Source organism: Mesoplodon mirus (assembly GCF_964341445.2).
Source record: "Mesoplodon mirus genome assembly, chromosome: 6".
Taxonomy (NCBI): domain Eukaryota; kingdom Metazoa; phylum Chordata; class Mammalia; order Artiodactyla; family Ziphiidae; genus Mesoplodon; species Mesoplodon mirus.
The window spans coordinates 128364756-128382432 of NC_138982.1; the positions used below are offsets into that span (position 1 = coordinate 128364756).

The following is a 17677-nucleotide window of genomic DNA, read 5'->3' on the forward strand; positions in this document are numbered from 1 at the left end:
CACGGGGTCAAAACCAGGCATGTATGTGCTTTTGTTTGGTGTGACATTATTCTTAAAGCTAAATTTGAGACATAGGAAGGTGAAAGTGTGTTTCTTCTTAATGCTTGGGAAACTACCAAAAAAAGAAGTGTCCATATCAGTGTTAATGGGAGTTTTAGGTAGTATAAAAAATAAAGAACTTGTATGGAAAATTAGGCACATACCTCTGCTGTGTTTTAGACACTCATCAAGAATAAGTATATACAACCCACAAAAGATAAAATGGAAAAATTTCTTGTCTCTAAAGATATTCCAATTCTGATATTTTTACGAACTCATGTCTACTTGAGGAACTGACTCAAGTTTGAGCCCAGTTCAGTTAGAAACAAACCATCCGGATACCAAACAAGAAAGAAAGAATGAGATGTTCCAGCAGTAACCAGGTCGTCACCAGCTAGAGTCTGCATCTGTGTAGGTTTCCATTTTTGAGGACCAACAGGCTCTACAGAACCCTCTCCACCAGAAAATCAAAAGAAAAAAACCAAACGTTGGAAGGGTTCCTTTTTATTGTTTCAAAAGGAACGCTCAGAAAGAAAAAAAATGATCACCTAATTAGGAACTTGGGAAATGAAGTGTAAGGAAAAGCAAAGGGGAGTTTTAAAAAGTTTGGTTTCCATGGTCATTTCAAACCCTGCTTCTCCATATCTGCAATTCTGAGAGGCTGACCCCCAAGAAAGGGGCTGCGTCTGCGCAAGCGCGAGATGCGGAGGGGCGGAGGGTCACCGGGATATACCTGGTCGAGTGGTCAGTCCTCGGTCGGCGGCAGGGCGGGCGTCAACAGGCTCAACTGGGCACAGGAAGCAAGATACACGGAAAGCAAACAAGACAAATCGAGATGGTAAGTCGTGGCTCCTGAACACAGCGCAAGGAAAAGCATGTGCAATACACAAGTTATTAAAAAAAAAAAAAAAGCAGCTAGAAAAGAACCACAGTGAGTTAATTCTGAGCATCAAGGATGGGAGGGGTACCACTTCAAAAGGCTTATCGCTATTGATGGGCCAATCCTACTCCTTAGTTTTCTAATAAATGTGCTCACCAGGATAAGATACGCGGCAACATCACAGAAGAGGGGCTGGGAGTGTGGGTTTTCCTCTCAGCGAATTTAGAAATAGTTTCTTGGCTTTTGATTAGAAATAAAATACATTATACCCAGCGCAGTGGAAAATCTTAAAGATATCTCCTTTTACAACTATCCAATCTTATCTTTTTTTTTTAAAAAAATCTTATTTTATTTTACAGTTAATTAACTACAAAAGGACTCCATTAAATCGCCAGGAGAAATGCAAACAGGAGTTTATCAGGAGAGGAACGTTTCACCACATAATCTGCCATTTAGCGAATCAAATTTGTTCCCAGTTTGAGGGTAGAAGAGGTAAACCGGAGTTTCCTCCCCCCTCTCTGTATTTTTAAAGACTGGTTTCTATTTAATAGATGACATAGAGTTGAAATGTGTGAAGTGCAAATACTTCCTTTCATATTTGTCGACTTTCACAATTTTTCCTTTGCGAGTATTTTGGGTCTGATCCAAAGAAAACATTGCAGTCAGCACAATAGTGCCCACTGTTGTTGACCATTAGCTGGTATTTCCAAAGTGCCTCTGATTCTCAGAAAATATTAACTTGAACTTACCCTGGTCTTTGAAGAAACAGGCAAGGGAAAGAAACAAAGCTTTTAGGATAAATAATGGACAAGGGGCCAGTGAAGCCATGAGGGAGGATAAAGCCTCTTGGGTAAGGCCTGGGAAATATAAAAGGAAGAAGGTAAGAAAAAGTGAGCAGAGGTGTCCATGGGAAGAGAAGGTGTGCTCGATGGGATGGCATTTGGATCAAAAATTTCAGTAAAACCATACAGCTTACTGATGCACGCAGCCCGGGAATTCAAAAATGGGATTATAAACCCAAGTTGATTTTGAATGCCACACGTTAGCAGGGAACAGTAAGGGAGAAGAAAGTGGCAGCAAGCCAAGTCTTCAAAATAGGAGAAAATAATGTTGCTGAGAATACCAAGACATTTGGATGTATCCAAAGAAAAAGGTGGTTTGGTCCTTTATCATGCAGCCTGGCAGCACCATAGAGGAGGAAAGGAGGGCAGAGGCATCTAAACCCAACATTTACAAGGCAGGCGACTTGGGGCAAATGACCATGTCTGAGGCTGTTTCTTCATTAAGTAAAATAGAAATAATAACTTATCTTCTAATTGTAATGAGGAACCAAAAATTTAAAAAATCCATTTCAAAAACTCTCAAATACTATAAAACTGCATTTATTAAATATCCTATTTATGAAATATTCTATGACAACTATTGTGAGGATAACTAACACTCTATTCATGTATCAGATTAAGACATACTTCCTTCTACAACTCACAAATACATTTGAACAATACTGTTTCTCTGTATTTCATCCCTTTTCCCATCTGCAACAACGTATCGTGGGGGACTTTATTACTCCTTATACAATGGTGTTAACTGAAGGGTCATTGTACTTTTTGAGAGCTTCCTGATGACAAGAGCCCCAAATGGCGCTTCAGTTGAAGGTAAGAATGTACCAAAGCAAACTCACGGAGCAAAAAAGTAACTTAAAGTGATTACCTTCATCAATGTTAAAATCATTAGAAACTGTATTCCACTCAGGGGAAAGCAGTTGAGTTTGTGGTTTAAATTTGGACTGAAGGTGCAGTAGTCAGTCTAGTCTCAGAGTCCATTTTAATGCTACCACTTGTTTTCTCTGCGCTCTTGGGCAAACCTCCTTCTTTCTGAGCTTCTGTTTTGTCACAAGGAAGCTGTTTTTTTCCAGGCCTCAAATGTGCAAACATATGCCAAAGACCCTTACAAATGATAAAGCCCTATTCCATAATTACTCAAGGGAATATGGAAACACATCAACTGCGCATAGATAAAGGTCTGAAAGATATTACCACAAAAAGCTGTCATTAGTTTATTCTGGGTAAGGAGATCATTCCTAGAAATTTCTCTGCCTTTCTGTTTCAAGGTGCATGTATTATTTGAAAACAGTAATAAAACTATATTTTTTAGGAAGATAAACAATAATAATTTTAGTGACTTAAACTTTAGTCTGCTATAACAGTGTGAGGCTGATTTTTTTTTTTTTTTTTTTCTTTTTTTGCTGTATGCGGGCCTCTCACTGTTGTGGCCTCTCCCGTTGCGGAGCACAGGCTCCGGATGCGCAGGCCCAGCGGCCATGGCTCACGGGCCCAGCCGCTCCGCGGCATATGGGATCCTCCCAGACCGGGGCACGAACCCGTATCCCCTGCATCGGCAGGCGGACTCTCAACCACTGCGCCACCAGGGAGGCCCATGGGCTGATTTAATATGAGTAAACATTCAAAAAATAAGTAACTCGTGTTCAGTGATCAGGCATCAATAACTAAAAGATAATTTCATCACTGCAAAAAAGAATATACATTGACAAGAAAAAGGAGTGCATTACTTCCCAATCCAAAATAAATACTTTCTAATTTTTCAAATGGACCGTTACTAGTTGAACCAGAAAGTAACTTCAATATAGTGTTCAAAACATGTTACTTTGGCTATTTAGTAAATTAAACATTAGAAACAGATTGTCTTAAAGAGTTAAAATAAAACTTAGGGCAGAAATATGTTATTCTACTGCCATCGGCAGCTCTGAATCAAATAGTCCCCTATAAAAAGAGAGAAACAGAATGATGGACGCGCTAGGACTTCTGAGTTTCTTAGTTCTGGCATTCCTTGTAATAGACCAGTTCTAAGCTAACTGTTGCCCAGCACAACCTCCCCTCCCCATCAGGCCTAAGGTGATGGAGGAATCAGCAGGAAATCAGTTTTACTTATAGATAAGAGGGGCCTGAAAAGCCCTGGCTTGCACGTTTGATGAAAGACATTATTTAATCTCAATTTCCCCATTTAAAGTGCTTTGTTCATTGCTGCTTTATGGCTAAGTGAAAATGTACCAGAGGGCAAATTCATGATGCAATTACACAATATAATCTTACAAGACCTAGTGTGCCTCTTGAAGAATATTATAGTGTTTTGTGTATGTATTATTCACAGACAAGCTGATTGCTGGCCACAAAAACTTTCTGGTGGCCACTGCAATCTTCCTCATCTTCAGGCTGGCCTGGTCAGGCAGTCATGAAAATGCAGAGCAAACACAAATGCTATCAGCACAAAAGCTTTCAGCCAGATGATTTCACAATCTATGAGAATAACTGTTTTATAAACAACAGCTTCACTTCAGTTTAGCCATTTCAGTTTTGTGGCTCAGAAAACCACAGAATAAAAATCCCTGAAGGCAAATCGCAGCTGGTCAAAGAGCCTAAAATATTGGAAAACTGTGTTTGTGATATGCTTATTTTTTCAATATAAATTAACAGAATGCCTGAGTGTCTGACCCCCTCTGTGGACTTGACTGATTGTTCTTGAGAAAAACAACAAATTTTTGGTAAGCGTTCGAAGCTCTGATGATGATAAGGATTGCATGAACAATGAAAGGAAATCCTTTGAGAATTTTAGATATTTTCAGTAGCTTTGTGTGCAAGCACATGTCTGTAAGATTAACAAGGAAAAGGCTCTGGGGAGAGGGAGAAGAGGAAGATGGGGAGAAAGGGTAAGATTTTAGGACTATTATATGGCTTGTTATATTCATTAATTTTAAGGATATACTGTTTGGGTGATAGGGTGACTCTCTGAGACAAGCTGGTAAAACCTCTCTAACATGATCCTGGTTCTACTTAAAAACAAACAAACACACAAAATAAAACCAACCAACAAACAAAAAACTATCACTGAACATTTACTACATTCTAGGCACTTTGCTAAGAGTTTTCCATACCATCTCATTTAATGCTCACACCCTGTCTCTGAGTTAGCAATTATTACCAACTTTATTTTACAGACTAGGAAGCAGCCCGAGAGGCTCTGTGACTTGCCCCAAATCATGTAGCAGCGCTGCAATTTAAACTCGATGCACATCATTCTGTAGTGTGGGATGGTGGGGAATGTGGAGGTGTTTTTGCTTGTCACTATGATGGGAGAAGGAGGGTGGACATTATTGGCTTTTAGTGGCTGGGGACCGGGGATGCTAGATGGCATGCACAGGGCAATCCCACACAAATAAAAATTGTCCTGCACCCTACACAGCTTCCTAAATTCCTGCTGGACATTTATGTATTTACGATTATGTGAGTCCAAAACCTAATTCAGCTTTATATATAAACACAAAGCATTTCTGCACAGTTCTTACTGTAGATCTTCCTGGAGCTCACCATTGGATAAAATGAAGAAAGAAAAACTAATTCAGGGCCCCTGTATCAGTCTGCATCTGTATTTGTCGCATCCGTAAGGGGGCAAACGCCTGACTGCCATTGTTTCCACTGGTAGTCAAGCCTGAACACTTGTTGAAACACTTACTATAAATTACATCCGTTGTATTGACTCCCCTACCAAACTCTGTCAGTTCGGTTTAAAATTCATTGTTAGAGAGACTTTTCAAAATGTTATAAAAGGACTGGTGGTCTGATGATGGTGAAAACCAGAACTCAAGCTCTGAGATCTGAAATATTATTGCCTCCAATACTCTTATGTAAGATTTTGCTGTTTGTCAATAACACCCTTATTTAACAAGAACATTAGTTCTTTTGATGAGGCCTAGGCAGTGTAACAGCTGTATGTTGGTCAGGGATCCAGAGGCACTCAGTCACGGACTTTGTCCAACTGGGCATCTATCTTGGCAATACTCAAGGGCCCTGGGGTGTGTGCTCAGTCCATTGCTGTTCTGGGGTATCTCCAAACCATTTTTGTTCTTGACCTTCCAAAAAACTGATCACCTTGGGGAAACTGATCACTTTGGGGAAGCCCAGGATAAATCCAGTTTTTTTTTGGATTATTTGGCAAGAGAAGGAGAAAAGAAAAATCAGAGCTTGCTTTCTAACTTGTACCAACACTTCCTTGTTTCTTGTTTGATTTGAGGGAATTGTTAAGGGGCAGAAGAACAGGAAAACAGTTGAGAGTGCTGACAATGGCATCAGGGGTGGGGTTTCAGGAAGCGGCTTTAGTGAAATGAAATAGTTCCTTTTTATATTTCTACGTAAAAGGAACAGTCAGTATTCATCCCATTTTTTTTTCCCTAAACAAAATGGATCAGTTTGGCTACTATTTAAAAATTTTAACATAAGAAGCATGTTTAAATATTGATAGAAGGCATATAATTTTTAGTGAAGATCATATATATGCCTATGAGTACACATAAAGTCAAGATAAAATGCTTAGGGCGTATAAGAGCAGATTTATTTAACTGCGGTATTACTTATACTATTAATATGATAAATGCAAAGCTAAATTTAACTCATTAAAGACACCAAGGAAACATGTAGGCTGATATTCATATATAAAGCAGTTGAGCTCTCAAGATTTGATAGCAAAAGGGAAATTCTGAAATTCAGGAAGTGAAGCACCTTCTGGAATGTTTATAACGTTTTGCTATTCTCTATTGTGGTCTGTGGTACCAAGCTCATTGCATTTCACTGTATTCACTAAATTTGAAGAGTTAACTTAAAACAGGGGCTGGAGTGTCTTTTATCTTCATTAAACTTTGCACAGTTCACATTTCTAAAGGAAATACCAAATATTACAACAAACATCCACATTAATGTCTGTAAATTAATTTTACTCTGCTGCTAACTTAGCTTACGTTGTTAGCTTTCTAAATCTCTTTCCATAAATTTTACCATAAATAAGTTAAAATTCGCAGTACAAATTTGTAGTACAATTTGTAGTACAAATTGTACAAATTACAATTTGTACAAATTTATCCTCTATTATTTGTGTGTATGTGTTCATAAAAATGATTAAGGTAAACTCTACAGTATGTTTTATCCTACTTTTCCAAAATCAATAAATAATGGAAAATATTAAATGGGAACTTTTCATTTATGGAAAATATATATTTAAAAGACATGTGAAAAGGTCTTAAATTATAAGAAATTGATATTTAATTCTTTATAAATTATAATTTTAGAATCACATTGGAGATGAATAAGTTCTCAATGACAGGTAATTTTTAATAAAAATAGAGAATAATCTATGTATTTAAATTTTTCCATAAAAAGCTAAAACTTGGACATAAATGACAAACTACACATTTAACATTATTTGGTATAAAAAGGGCATTAAGGACTGCAATTTTCTACCAAAGAAAGTTTGTTAAGACTCCATACACGTTACCTATTCCTCCATCAATTAAACAACCCAGTATCCTAAAGGAAAAGAAGAAATCTTGTGTGTGTTCAGTTTAAAAAAATGAGATTGGACATTTTTCACAAAAAATTCTCATTAGAGACTGACTGATGAGGATTTTAAATGACCAAAATGTATTTATCTTAAAAACTGACAAAACTAGCATTCTAGTAATAATACAATTTAATAGGGAAGTCACCCAGTTCTTTGATAACTAAATATCCTTAAATTCTTTTCCTCTATGTTAGAACTATTTTTATAAAAGGTAGTCTTAATTATTTTATATTATAAATAACACTGCTGTTTATGGTCTGATATTATTACTAGAAGGTACCTTTTTCCAAATTAATGAAACACATTTGGGGTGATTACTCATGTTATGAAAACAGTCCATATAAAGATTTTCTGCAATGGTTCTTTAAAAAAAAGCTTCTCCAGTGCACTTAGTCTAATATTGGATTTATATTTAGTCTGAGGAGTAAGTGATTGTATTTTGAGGTATCCATACTACATATATCCGTATTTATTACTGTCAAAATATTCCCGTCAAAAGTTGCTTCTTTAACAAAGAAAAATCACAGATAAAATCCTATGTGTTCTCGGGCTTCCCTGGTGGTGCAGTGGTTAAGAATCCACCTGCCAATACAGGGGACACGGGTTCGAGCCCTGGTCCAGGAAGATCCCACATGCCATGGAGCAACTAAGCCCATGTGCCACAACAACTGAGCCTGTGCTCTAGAGCCTGCGAGCCACAACTACTGAGCCCGTGTGCTGCAACTACTGAAGCCTGCATGCCTAGAGCCCGTGCTCTGCAACAAGAGGAGCCACTGCAATGAGAGGCCCGTGCACCACAATGAAGAGTGGTCCCCACTCGCTGCAACTGGAGAGAACCTGTGTGCAGCAACAAAGACCCAACACAGCTAAAAATAAATAAAAATAAAATAAATTTATTAAAAAAAAATCCTATGTGTTCTTGAAAACCAAGCTATTAGTATCTCGAAATCAAGGTGTTCCTATGTTCAAAATTTTATACTTCTGAACATGTAAAATGATATGGAATAAGAACTAAAAAATTATCTCTCCTGAATAGATATTATTTGAAAATTTCTGCTAAGAAATCCCTGTGAATGAAAAGTACATAATCCATTGTGCAAATTTGTTAACGAAGAAAATCTTGCTTTTCTGAATTATCAGAGGAAAAAATGTTTAGGTCAATGTGCTTCTTAATTTTGACAGCTGCCTATATTTAACTTTCCAAACACAGAATTGTATAACTCTTAAGCAAAATTACATTTCATGACATAAGTGGTTCTTTATCTTTGCCTTTAACATTTAATGTGATCTGAAATGTAATGCACTAGAATAAATAACCAACAAAGACTATTTTGGTGGCTTTCAAACCTCCATTTATGCAGGCCCCATCAAAATTTCTCTCTCTGGGAATTCCCTGGTGGTCCAGTGGTTAGGATTCTGTGCTTTCACTGCTGAGGGTGCAGGTTCAATCCCTGGATGGGGAACTAAGATCCCACAAGCCTCACAGTGTGGCCACAAAAGAAAAAAAAAAATTTCTCTCTCCACTGAGTGAACTGTGATTTCCATAGTTTTATCACATGTCTGTTTTCTTCAAAGGTGTGCATTCTAGGCCACTGTCTTATAAACACTAATTGAATATTGTGCTTTCATTCCAGAAGCAACAAAATACCTCTCAGTGAGAAAGCACTGTTAAAAATTCATATTAAAAGTCACCCCTTAAGAACACGAGAGAGATTATACATACCAGACTGTTCTTGTTCCCTCCTGGGCTTCTTACCTTCATTTTCTGTGTTGGCGGGCACAGAGTCGACCCCAAAAGGATGCCAGGGCTGGAGATCGTCCAGGCTGAACTCTCCATTCACGGGAAGAAGCTCCACAGTGGTTTTGGTTTCAGTCAAAGATGGCATGAGAGCATCATTGCCATAACTAATCCTTGGTTCGCTGATCATATTGGCCAAGACATCGTCGGAGTAGTTCTGCTCTTTCTGAAGCAGCTCATCTAAACAAAACAAAGCCATGTCTTTGGTGAGTAACAGCAACAATCACAACAGAAGGAGCAGCAGTGGCTACCATCTGCTGTCTGCCAGGCACGACTGTAACTACTTGACATGCATGATCTTATTTACAGCCACGAGGTGGGTACCATTATCATCTCCATCCTACAGATGTGAAAACTGAGGCACATGATAGTTAAGCCACTTACACAAAATCATAGCTAGCAACGCACAAGGTGGGATTTGAGCCCAGGTAGAGTGTCTTAGGCCAAGGCTGATGCTCTGACCCGCTGCACCACTCCCCCCAGTGGTGAAAAACCTTGAGAGGTAAATGGCCATTCTCTCCTAGTTTACTGTGATCACAGAGGAATGGAGAGCGTGCTTTGGCGGGGTGTTTGCAGTGGAGTGGCGGCAGTATGAAAGGTACAGTTTCTTTCAAGCTGAAGGACATATCCAGCAAAGCCCTAGTCTTTCCATGAACATGTGTAAGGACAAGAAAAGCTAAGTGATGGGCCGCCTGCCTGCTCCATTCTTCAACAGTTCTCATTGTTTTGCCTTGAAAAAAAAATCTGTCTTTCTCAAAGGCTCCCAGGGGCTGCATGATATATGTTCTGAGGCAACAAAAAAGGCCAGTTTTGGCTTTGCAGACGTGAAGCTCTGCTCCAGCCTTCTCTTCTGTGGGATAAACAGCCCCGCCTGCCAACATTTCTCATGGGCTCTCAAACCAAATATCCTGTCTTTCTCTGCTGTGTCTTGTTTGCATCTCGTTTCAAAAAATATTATCAATTACCCCTTTTTAAAACTGACTGAACAAAATCAACTTTATGGAACATAATCAACCTATCTGAAGTTCTTGTAGACCAGTGAAAATTCCCAAATTACACATTTCATTATTGAAATGCATTTTTACCAGAAAAAAGAGCTGGGAACATAACTCTGTATTGAGTGCAATTACAGTTTTAAAAACTGAGTATCACAAGATCTGAGATTCTCCTATTATGTTGCCAAAGCTTCAACAGGTTTTCCTGTGTGACATATTTTTAACACTAGAGACTTATAAATAGCATGTGTGCTATCAACAAAAACATTAATCAGAACTTTTCCCTTTCCAATCATACCTCTGTCAAGAGTTTACTGTATTATATATTTCAAACCAATCATTGGTTAGTATTATTGATGTAGAAAATGAAAAAAAGCAAAATCAGGATTTAAATTTGATTTGTAACATCTTACTATTATCCTTCACATTCTCTTCTAAATTCACAAAAAAATTATCTGAAAAATTAAAATTCTGTTCAAATATATCTATTAAAACAGTTTGACAGACTAGCATTAAAGTATGAGATTAATGTCCTTCTATGAAGTCAGTTTTATTGCAAGATATTTTAAATGATAAAATCTCAAGCAAATCGGTCCTCTTGAAGTCTAATTTGAGTTATAATATATATCTATTTGCTGGGGTACCATTCTAAAATTCAATATTTGATGCTTGTAATGACCTTTCCCATACAGATAAAAGGCCCCATTACATTTCTTCCAATTTTTTCATGTCTTACAGAGTCATAGGTAATGGCTAATAACTTAGCATTACATTTCTTCCAATTTTTTCATGTCTTACAGAGTCATAGGTAATGGCTAATAACTTAGCCAATGTCTACTTTAATAAATTAAATGGGTCTTTTATATAAATCTTATGCTTGTGACTGTTAAGTAGTTAAAATGTAAAGAGAGGACCTTCTGGAATAATTATTGGTGCTTACATGTTCATCTTGTGAGGGAATGAATAACCTTTGCCAGCGGGATCCGCTCCTGGCCCTACCTGGCGCCATGTTGTTTTTGGTGTCTTTGTGGCATTTACCATCACTTAACCTCTTCCTCCATCTGGAAATTTTTTCTCTTTGTCTTGTATACTCAGTACTGAGCTTGTTTCCTGTGGTTTCTCTGAGTAACTCTCTGCTCATTTGTTCTAATCTCTTCATCTCTGTCATTTTCTTCTTGTATCTCTTTCCAACTCTTTCTTCAGTTCTTCATTTGGAAATCCCATCCACTCTTGAAACGCTAAGGACCCCCCTACTTTTGGTTGAATCTGAAATGTATTTCCCCAGCTCTGACTTCTCCCTCCCACTCTAGTGTGTATATTTCTAACAGTTTGCTGGAACTATTAACTTAGATCTTCCATGAACTTAGTATGTACAAAACTGAGCTCAAGGCTCTCCTCCTGCCTTCCCATTTTCTAATCATGGCAGAACTATTCTCCTAGCCACCGGCTTGAAACCTTCAGAACCATCTGTGACTCTATGTTTTTGTGTCCCATACTTGAATTACTGACAGCTCCTTTTTAATTCCATTTTTGGATTCTCTCTTATTCATTTCTCACTCCCCTTTTCCATTACCCACCTCCCTTGAGCCATCATTACTTTTTGCCTGGATAATTGTGATAATTCTCTCCTCAGTGCTCTCCTTCCTCTAATTTTTATCCCTTTGTTTCCCAGATCTTTTCCTGATATTAAGGAATGGCTCCAACCCATTTCAACGGCTTCTCAGTTTCTAATGACTTAATCCCAAACTCCTCTGCCAAATGTTAAAGGCCCTCTGGGATCTGGGCCCACCTCATCTTTTTAGCCATGAGGCTCACAGCTCTTTGCTGTATACACCTGTGATATTGTGATTTATAATAAGAAATATTTATTTGGTCTTTATAGGCACAGAGGTACTAAAACCCTTGGAACTTCTTAGGTGATGAGACCTATAAAGGTGTCTTGTTACATTAATGAGGTGACTTCTGAAAAGCCCCTAGGTCACCTAAGGATGGGGGCTTGTCACCAGGGGAACTAACAACATGCTTAGAAGGTTGGAACTAACAACATGCTTAGAAGGTTAGAACTTTCAGCCTCACCCCCAATGGCCAATGATTTAATCAAACATGCCTATGTAATGAAGCCTCTGTAAAAACCCCAAAGAATAGGGTTCGCATTATTTACAATACCCAAAATATGGAAGCAACCTAAGTATCCACCACAGGTGAATAGCTAAAGAAGATGTGGTATGTATACATACAATGGAGTATTACTCAGCCATAAAAAATAATGAAATTTTGCCACTGGCAACAACATGGATGGACCTATAGAGTATTATGCTTAGAGAAATAAGTCAGACAGAGAAAGACAAATACTGTATAATATCACTTATATGAGGAATCTGAAACATACAACAAACTAGTGAATATAACAAGAAAGAAACAGACTCACAGATAAAGGGAACAAACTGGTTACCAGTGGGGAGAGGGGAGGGACAAGATATGGATAGGGGTTTAACAGGTACAAACTACTATGTATAAAATAAATAAGCTACAAGGATATATTGTACAGCACAGGGAATATAGCCAACATTTTATAATAACTATAAATGGAGTATAAGCTTTCAAAATTGTGAATCACTATGCTGTACACCTGAAACTTATATAATATTATAAATCAAGTGTACCTCAATAAAAAAAGGGAAGAAAAAAATTAAGTGAATTTAGCAAGGCTGCGGAATACATGGTCAATATAAAAACTCAGCTGTATTATATACTCACAATTAGAAAGTAAACATTTAAAAAATATGCTATGTAAAAAAAAGAATAGGGTTCGGAGAGCTTCAATGTTGGTGAACACGCGATGTGGAGATGTGGGAGCATGCTGGGCTGGGAGGGGGCAGGAGAGCTCTGAGCTCCTTCCCATATACTCTGCCCTAACCTTCTCTTCTTCCTGAGTTAAATCCTTTTTTAATAAACCTGCTGGTTTATTAAAAATCCAGTAAGTAAAACATTTATCAGTGTTCTGTGAGCCATTCTAGGAAATTAATAGAACCTGAGGAGGAGGTGGCTGGAGTCTCTGATTCACAGATGGCCATCAGAAGGCCAGGTGACAACCAGGGCTCAAGACTGGCTGTGGAGGGGAGTGGGGTGGGCAGTCTTGTGGGACTAAGCCCTTGCTTGACCTATGGACTCTGATGCTATCTTCCACGTAGTAGTATCAGGATTGGGTTGCACTGTAGGACACTCAGCTAATGCTGGAGAATCACTTGTTGGTGTGGGGAGAACTCCACACATTGGAATTGGTGTCAGAATCATAATACCACATCTGAATGGTCTGGATTACTCTCAGATGGGACCATGCATTCCCCTCAGGACACCTTTGCTCTCTGTTCCTGCTACCTGGGAAGCCCATCCCTGCTTATATAAACTATAATGAACTCTTTAGAGCCCAGCTCCAATGCCCCCTCTTCTACAGCTCTCCTCCCAATAACTTTATGAGGCAGGCATCATTACCTTTACAGAACATGAATCTGAGGCCGGGAGAGGTGAATGGATTCTTCAAGATTCCATGGCCAGTAAGCATCAGTGCTGAAATCCAAGTCCTGGGCTACATAACACCAACCTCCCTGATTTAACCCCTACCTATCCAGGGTCACTCTTATTCTCATCACTGGACTGTTCATTTACAGAGTAAATGGAGAAACCAGGCATTATAAGCATGACTTCCATAATGTCTTCCACATTTACCTTGTAAGCTGACCTAAACACCATGAGCCCTATGGAATGGTTACTGCTTTTGTCCCCTCAAATGAGCATTTCCCAGGCATGGGAGCTGGGGGGAGTCCTGTACCCATCTCAGCCATGGCAGTAAAAAAGATAGTGTAGGGAACTGTCACAGTGAAAAATCTTACATCTGTGCTTCATAAAATAGGCATGTCATTTTAGATTGCAGCAAATCATGGTGTGCCCCCTTTTCTCTTTTATAGTGTTGGCAGGAAATTTCCTCCAAATGGCTGCTAAAATGTAGAGCCCCATGGTGGTTAATTTTCCTGGTTTATTATATTCATTTTCAGAAAATAAAAGAACAATATATTCAACAAACATTACATTTTTGGCAGACTGAGAAGCACTTAAGCTTTAAAAAAACTTTTGGTACCAGAGAAGAAATCCACTTTCCTATCTCTATTTAACATAGGAGATTTAGAAACAACCACCTCTGGTCATCTCACTTGGAACAATGAGGTCAGTGTTGGGTTTAAGGGAAGAAAAGAGGGTAGAAATGATGGATTACTGTCAGCTGGAGTAGGATTCAATTTTGTGACCATAAAATGCCTAAGACGGCCACCTACTTCTTGACATTATTAAGGGCTCAGGATTTTACCAACTGTTAACACAATTGGCACCAGGCAATTCCTCTTATGATAAAAAAATAATTCAAAGCCAAATATCATTTCATTGTTCATTCTGAGTGGGACTTAATCTTTGAATTTTGTGGTCAGACTAATTACACAGAAACCACACTTCTACTATGTTGGTGGCCCCGATGGATTATCTTTTTATCTGAATTAATTTAATATTTTATTACAATGCTTTGATGGCATTTACTGGGATGTCAAAGCTTTTAAGCATCTATATTTGCCAACTGCTGTATTAAACTAAAAGGCACATTCCCCCCAAGACTCTTTATTTTCTTAAAGGCTAACTGATGCTGCCCAAAATTGCAGCAGTTACCTCTGTAGTTAAATATCTTCTGTAATACCCAAGCATATGAGCCTTGCAGTTAAAAGTGGAAATATTTAACTGAATTCAATGATGGTAATATGTAAACTACAGTTTAAACAATAAAAAGATGTTTAATTTCAAATATTAAACATGCAATGAACCCCACTGTATGTTGCCCTCTTAAAAATGTTTTGAGGATGTATATCAGGCATACTTATAGTAAATAAGAGAAAGAAAACGAAACACCTCACCATTTAGCTATCATTGAACATATTTAAAATATTTTAAAGAAAGCAACATCAGGGCTTCCCTGGTGGCACAGGGGTTACAAATCCGCCTGCCAATGGAGGGGACACAGGTTTGAGCCCTGGTCCGGGAAGATCCCACATACTGCGGAACAACTAAGCCCATGTGCTACAACTACTGAAGCCCGCGCACCTAGAGCCTGTGCTCCTCAACAAGAGAAGCCACTGCAATGAGAAGCCCGTGCATCGCCGCAACTAGAGAAAGCCTGCGCATAGCAACGAAGACCCAACGCGGCCAAAAATATAAAAATAAATAAATAAATAAATTTATTAAAAAAAAAAAAGAAAGCAACATCAAAAGAGATCCCCAGTGGTGATTTCAACTTCAAATGACTAACGTATTTTGTTTTTGTAGAAGCAATAGACTTCCATGATAATTCATTTTGAGAGAAATGGCCTCATAAAGGACTATGAATGGGAAACAGATGAATCCTAGATAATTCATCTAATGTTCTTCTTTTAATTATTAATCCACTAGCCAAACTCCTTCTAAAAGTTTAACTGCCATATTTTAGGTTTCAAGAAAATGAAGTTTATAAACATTAAATCAGCTCTTCTACAAGCTTCAGTTGTAATTATTGAACTACATTTTCCATCCTTTAAACACATTTGGGGTGGGTGGGAAATATCCTTCACATAGAGGAGGTCCAACCTCAGTCTTTTCCCCTGTGAAATATGGCTATTAAAGGTCTGATTTGGAGACCAGTGAACATGCTCAGGCTTGCTGGTTTTTCTACTGTATAGAATTGACCCTGCATCGCTATCTTCATTTTCCCCCAATTTTCTGATTCTTCTGGTTCCTAGTGGAAAAATACACATTTATCTGCAGCCTCTTCCCCAAATGGAAATTTTCTATCAACCTTGTCTAACAGGAGAGTCTCACATGATCAATTCTTATATTTTAACAAATGATTACTTATGCATTTAAAAGGACTGAAGTTTACACCTCTGTACAATGCATCCCTCCACCATGCCACCCCTGCAACTGCCACAGCTGCACTGGATGTATTTATAAAAGGGATGTAATTTTTTCCCCATCAAGAAGCTCTACTATAAATCTGCTGTCATCCATTCTAGGCATTTTGCCCACACCAGGACGATGAGATCAGATTTAATTTTCCAATCACAGTCTGTGCATGTCTGACACATGGTTTAGCATATAACTGCCACGCTGTTTACTATACTTAACATCACCATGGCCTCTGAAACTCCCTAAGCCTTGGTTCCTCATCCATAAAATCAGGGGAAGTTGGATGGATGGTCTTTGTAGTTTCTTCACTTTGAATCCTGTTATCTATAAACTTGCTGTGTGGGCATCCCCTGAGACCTTGTCGAAATGCATAATCTCAGGTTCCACCCAGAGCTAGGGAAACAATCTGCACTTTTAACATGATCCCCAAGCAATTTTTAAAAAACTGAAGTATAGCTGATGTACAATATTATATAAGTTACAGGTGTACAATATAGTGATTCACAATTTTTAAAGGTTATACTCCATTTGTAGTTATTATAAAATATTGGCTATATGCCCTGTGTTGTACAATATCTCCTTGCAGCTTATTTTATACATATTACCTCTTAATCCCCTACCCCTATATTGCCCCTCCCCCCTTCCCTCTCCCCACAGGTAACCACTAGTTTGTTCTCTGTATCTGTGAGTCTGCTTCTTTTTTGTTATATTCATTAGTTTGTTGTATGTTTTAGATTATGCATATAAGTGATATCATACAGTATTTGTCTTTCTCTATCTGACTTATTTCACTTAGCATAATACATCTGATCCCAGGCGAGTCTTAAGTACATTACAGTCTGACCACTGCCACGAGGTCTACAAAGGCATCACTACAAAATGGCCTGTTATCCCCTTCCTACAAGACAAGCCTCAAAACAAAACAAGGTGTGAAAGGTGAGTATGGCCAAGAAACAGTATTGCCAGAAGAAACCTTGCTGCAAAACACCTCAAAGACATGTTCATAAACCCAACCCACCCTATTGCCTTGAAGCTGTCATTCACGATAACATTTTTCTGAACCAGAAAGCCACACGAAAGGAAAGACTAATTATGAATTTCCTTTGTTTTGCCAGACTATTTGTCAGGCAGGAAATTACATAGGAGCCAGAGAAGGAAAGTGTTCAGGAAACAAACAGGTCATTGTTATTCAGACCCTGAGAAAAAGAATGTACTTAAAAAAGTAGAGGGCACCAGAGGACATACTTCACTGCTGTGCTCTCCCCTATAAAGACTGAATTTACGTCTTAAGCATGGACTGACTTATAGTTCAATGGAGCAGAAGTTGTTTGAAATGCTGACTTGGGGGAGAACCTATGTGGTCTTCAAGTGATTACTGCACACGGCTGGGATGTTTCGATCAGCGTGTGACTGGTGGGACAGCAGTAGTGTGATGGAATTGTGTCATGCTATGACATCTTGATAGGCACCAATGACGCCTTCCATGCCTGTGGCCTTTACATAGCTGTTAGCTCATTTGATACCCACATCAACCTTCATAATGGGATTACTACCCCCAATGACAGTTGAGCAAACTGTGACACC

At 38.5% G+C, this 17677-nt stretch overlaps 1 protein-coding gene across 4 annotated transcripts in view; it reads right to left on the reverse strand.

Moving 5' to 3' along the window:
* Positions 1-17677, reverse strand: part of APP (amyloid beta precursor protein) — a 294233-nt gene that overhangs the window by 20095 nt on the left and 256461 nt on the right. For 2 of the 4 annotated variants that reach the window (XM_082625056.1, XM_082625058.1), the window contains 2 exons: positions 9081-9302; positions 773-826 (listed from right to left, as the gene is read on the reverse strand). In XM_082625056.1, coding sequence (XP_082481182.1) covers positions 773-826; positions 9081-9302 — 276 coding nt within the window. The remainder of the gene's footprint in view (positions 1-772; positions 827-9080; positions 9303-17677) is intronic. The other 2 variants (XM_082625057.1, XM_082625055.1) reach the window with 1 other exon arrangement.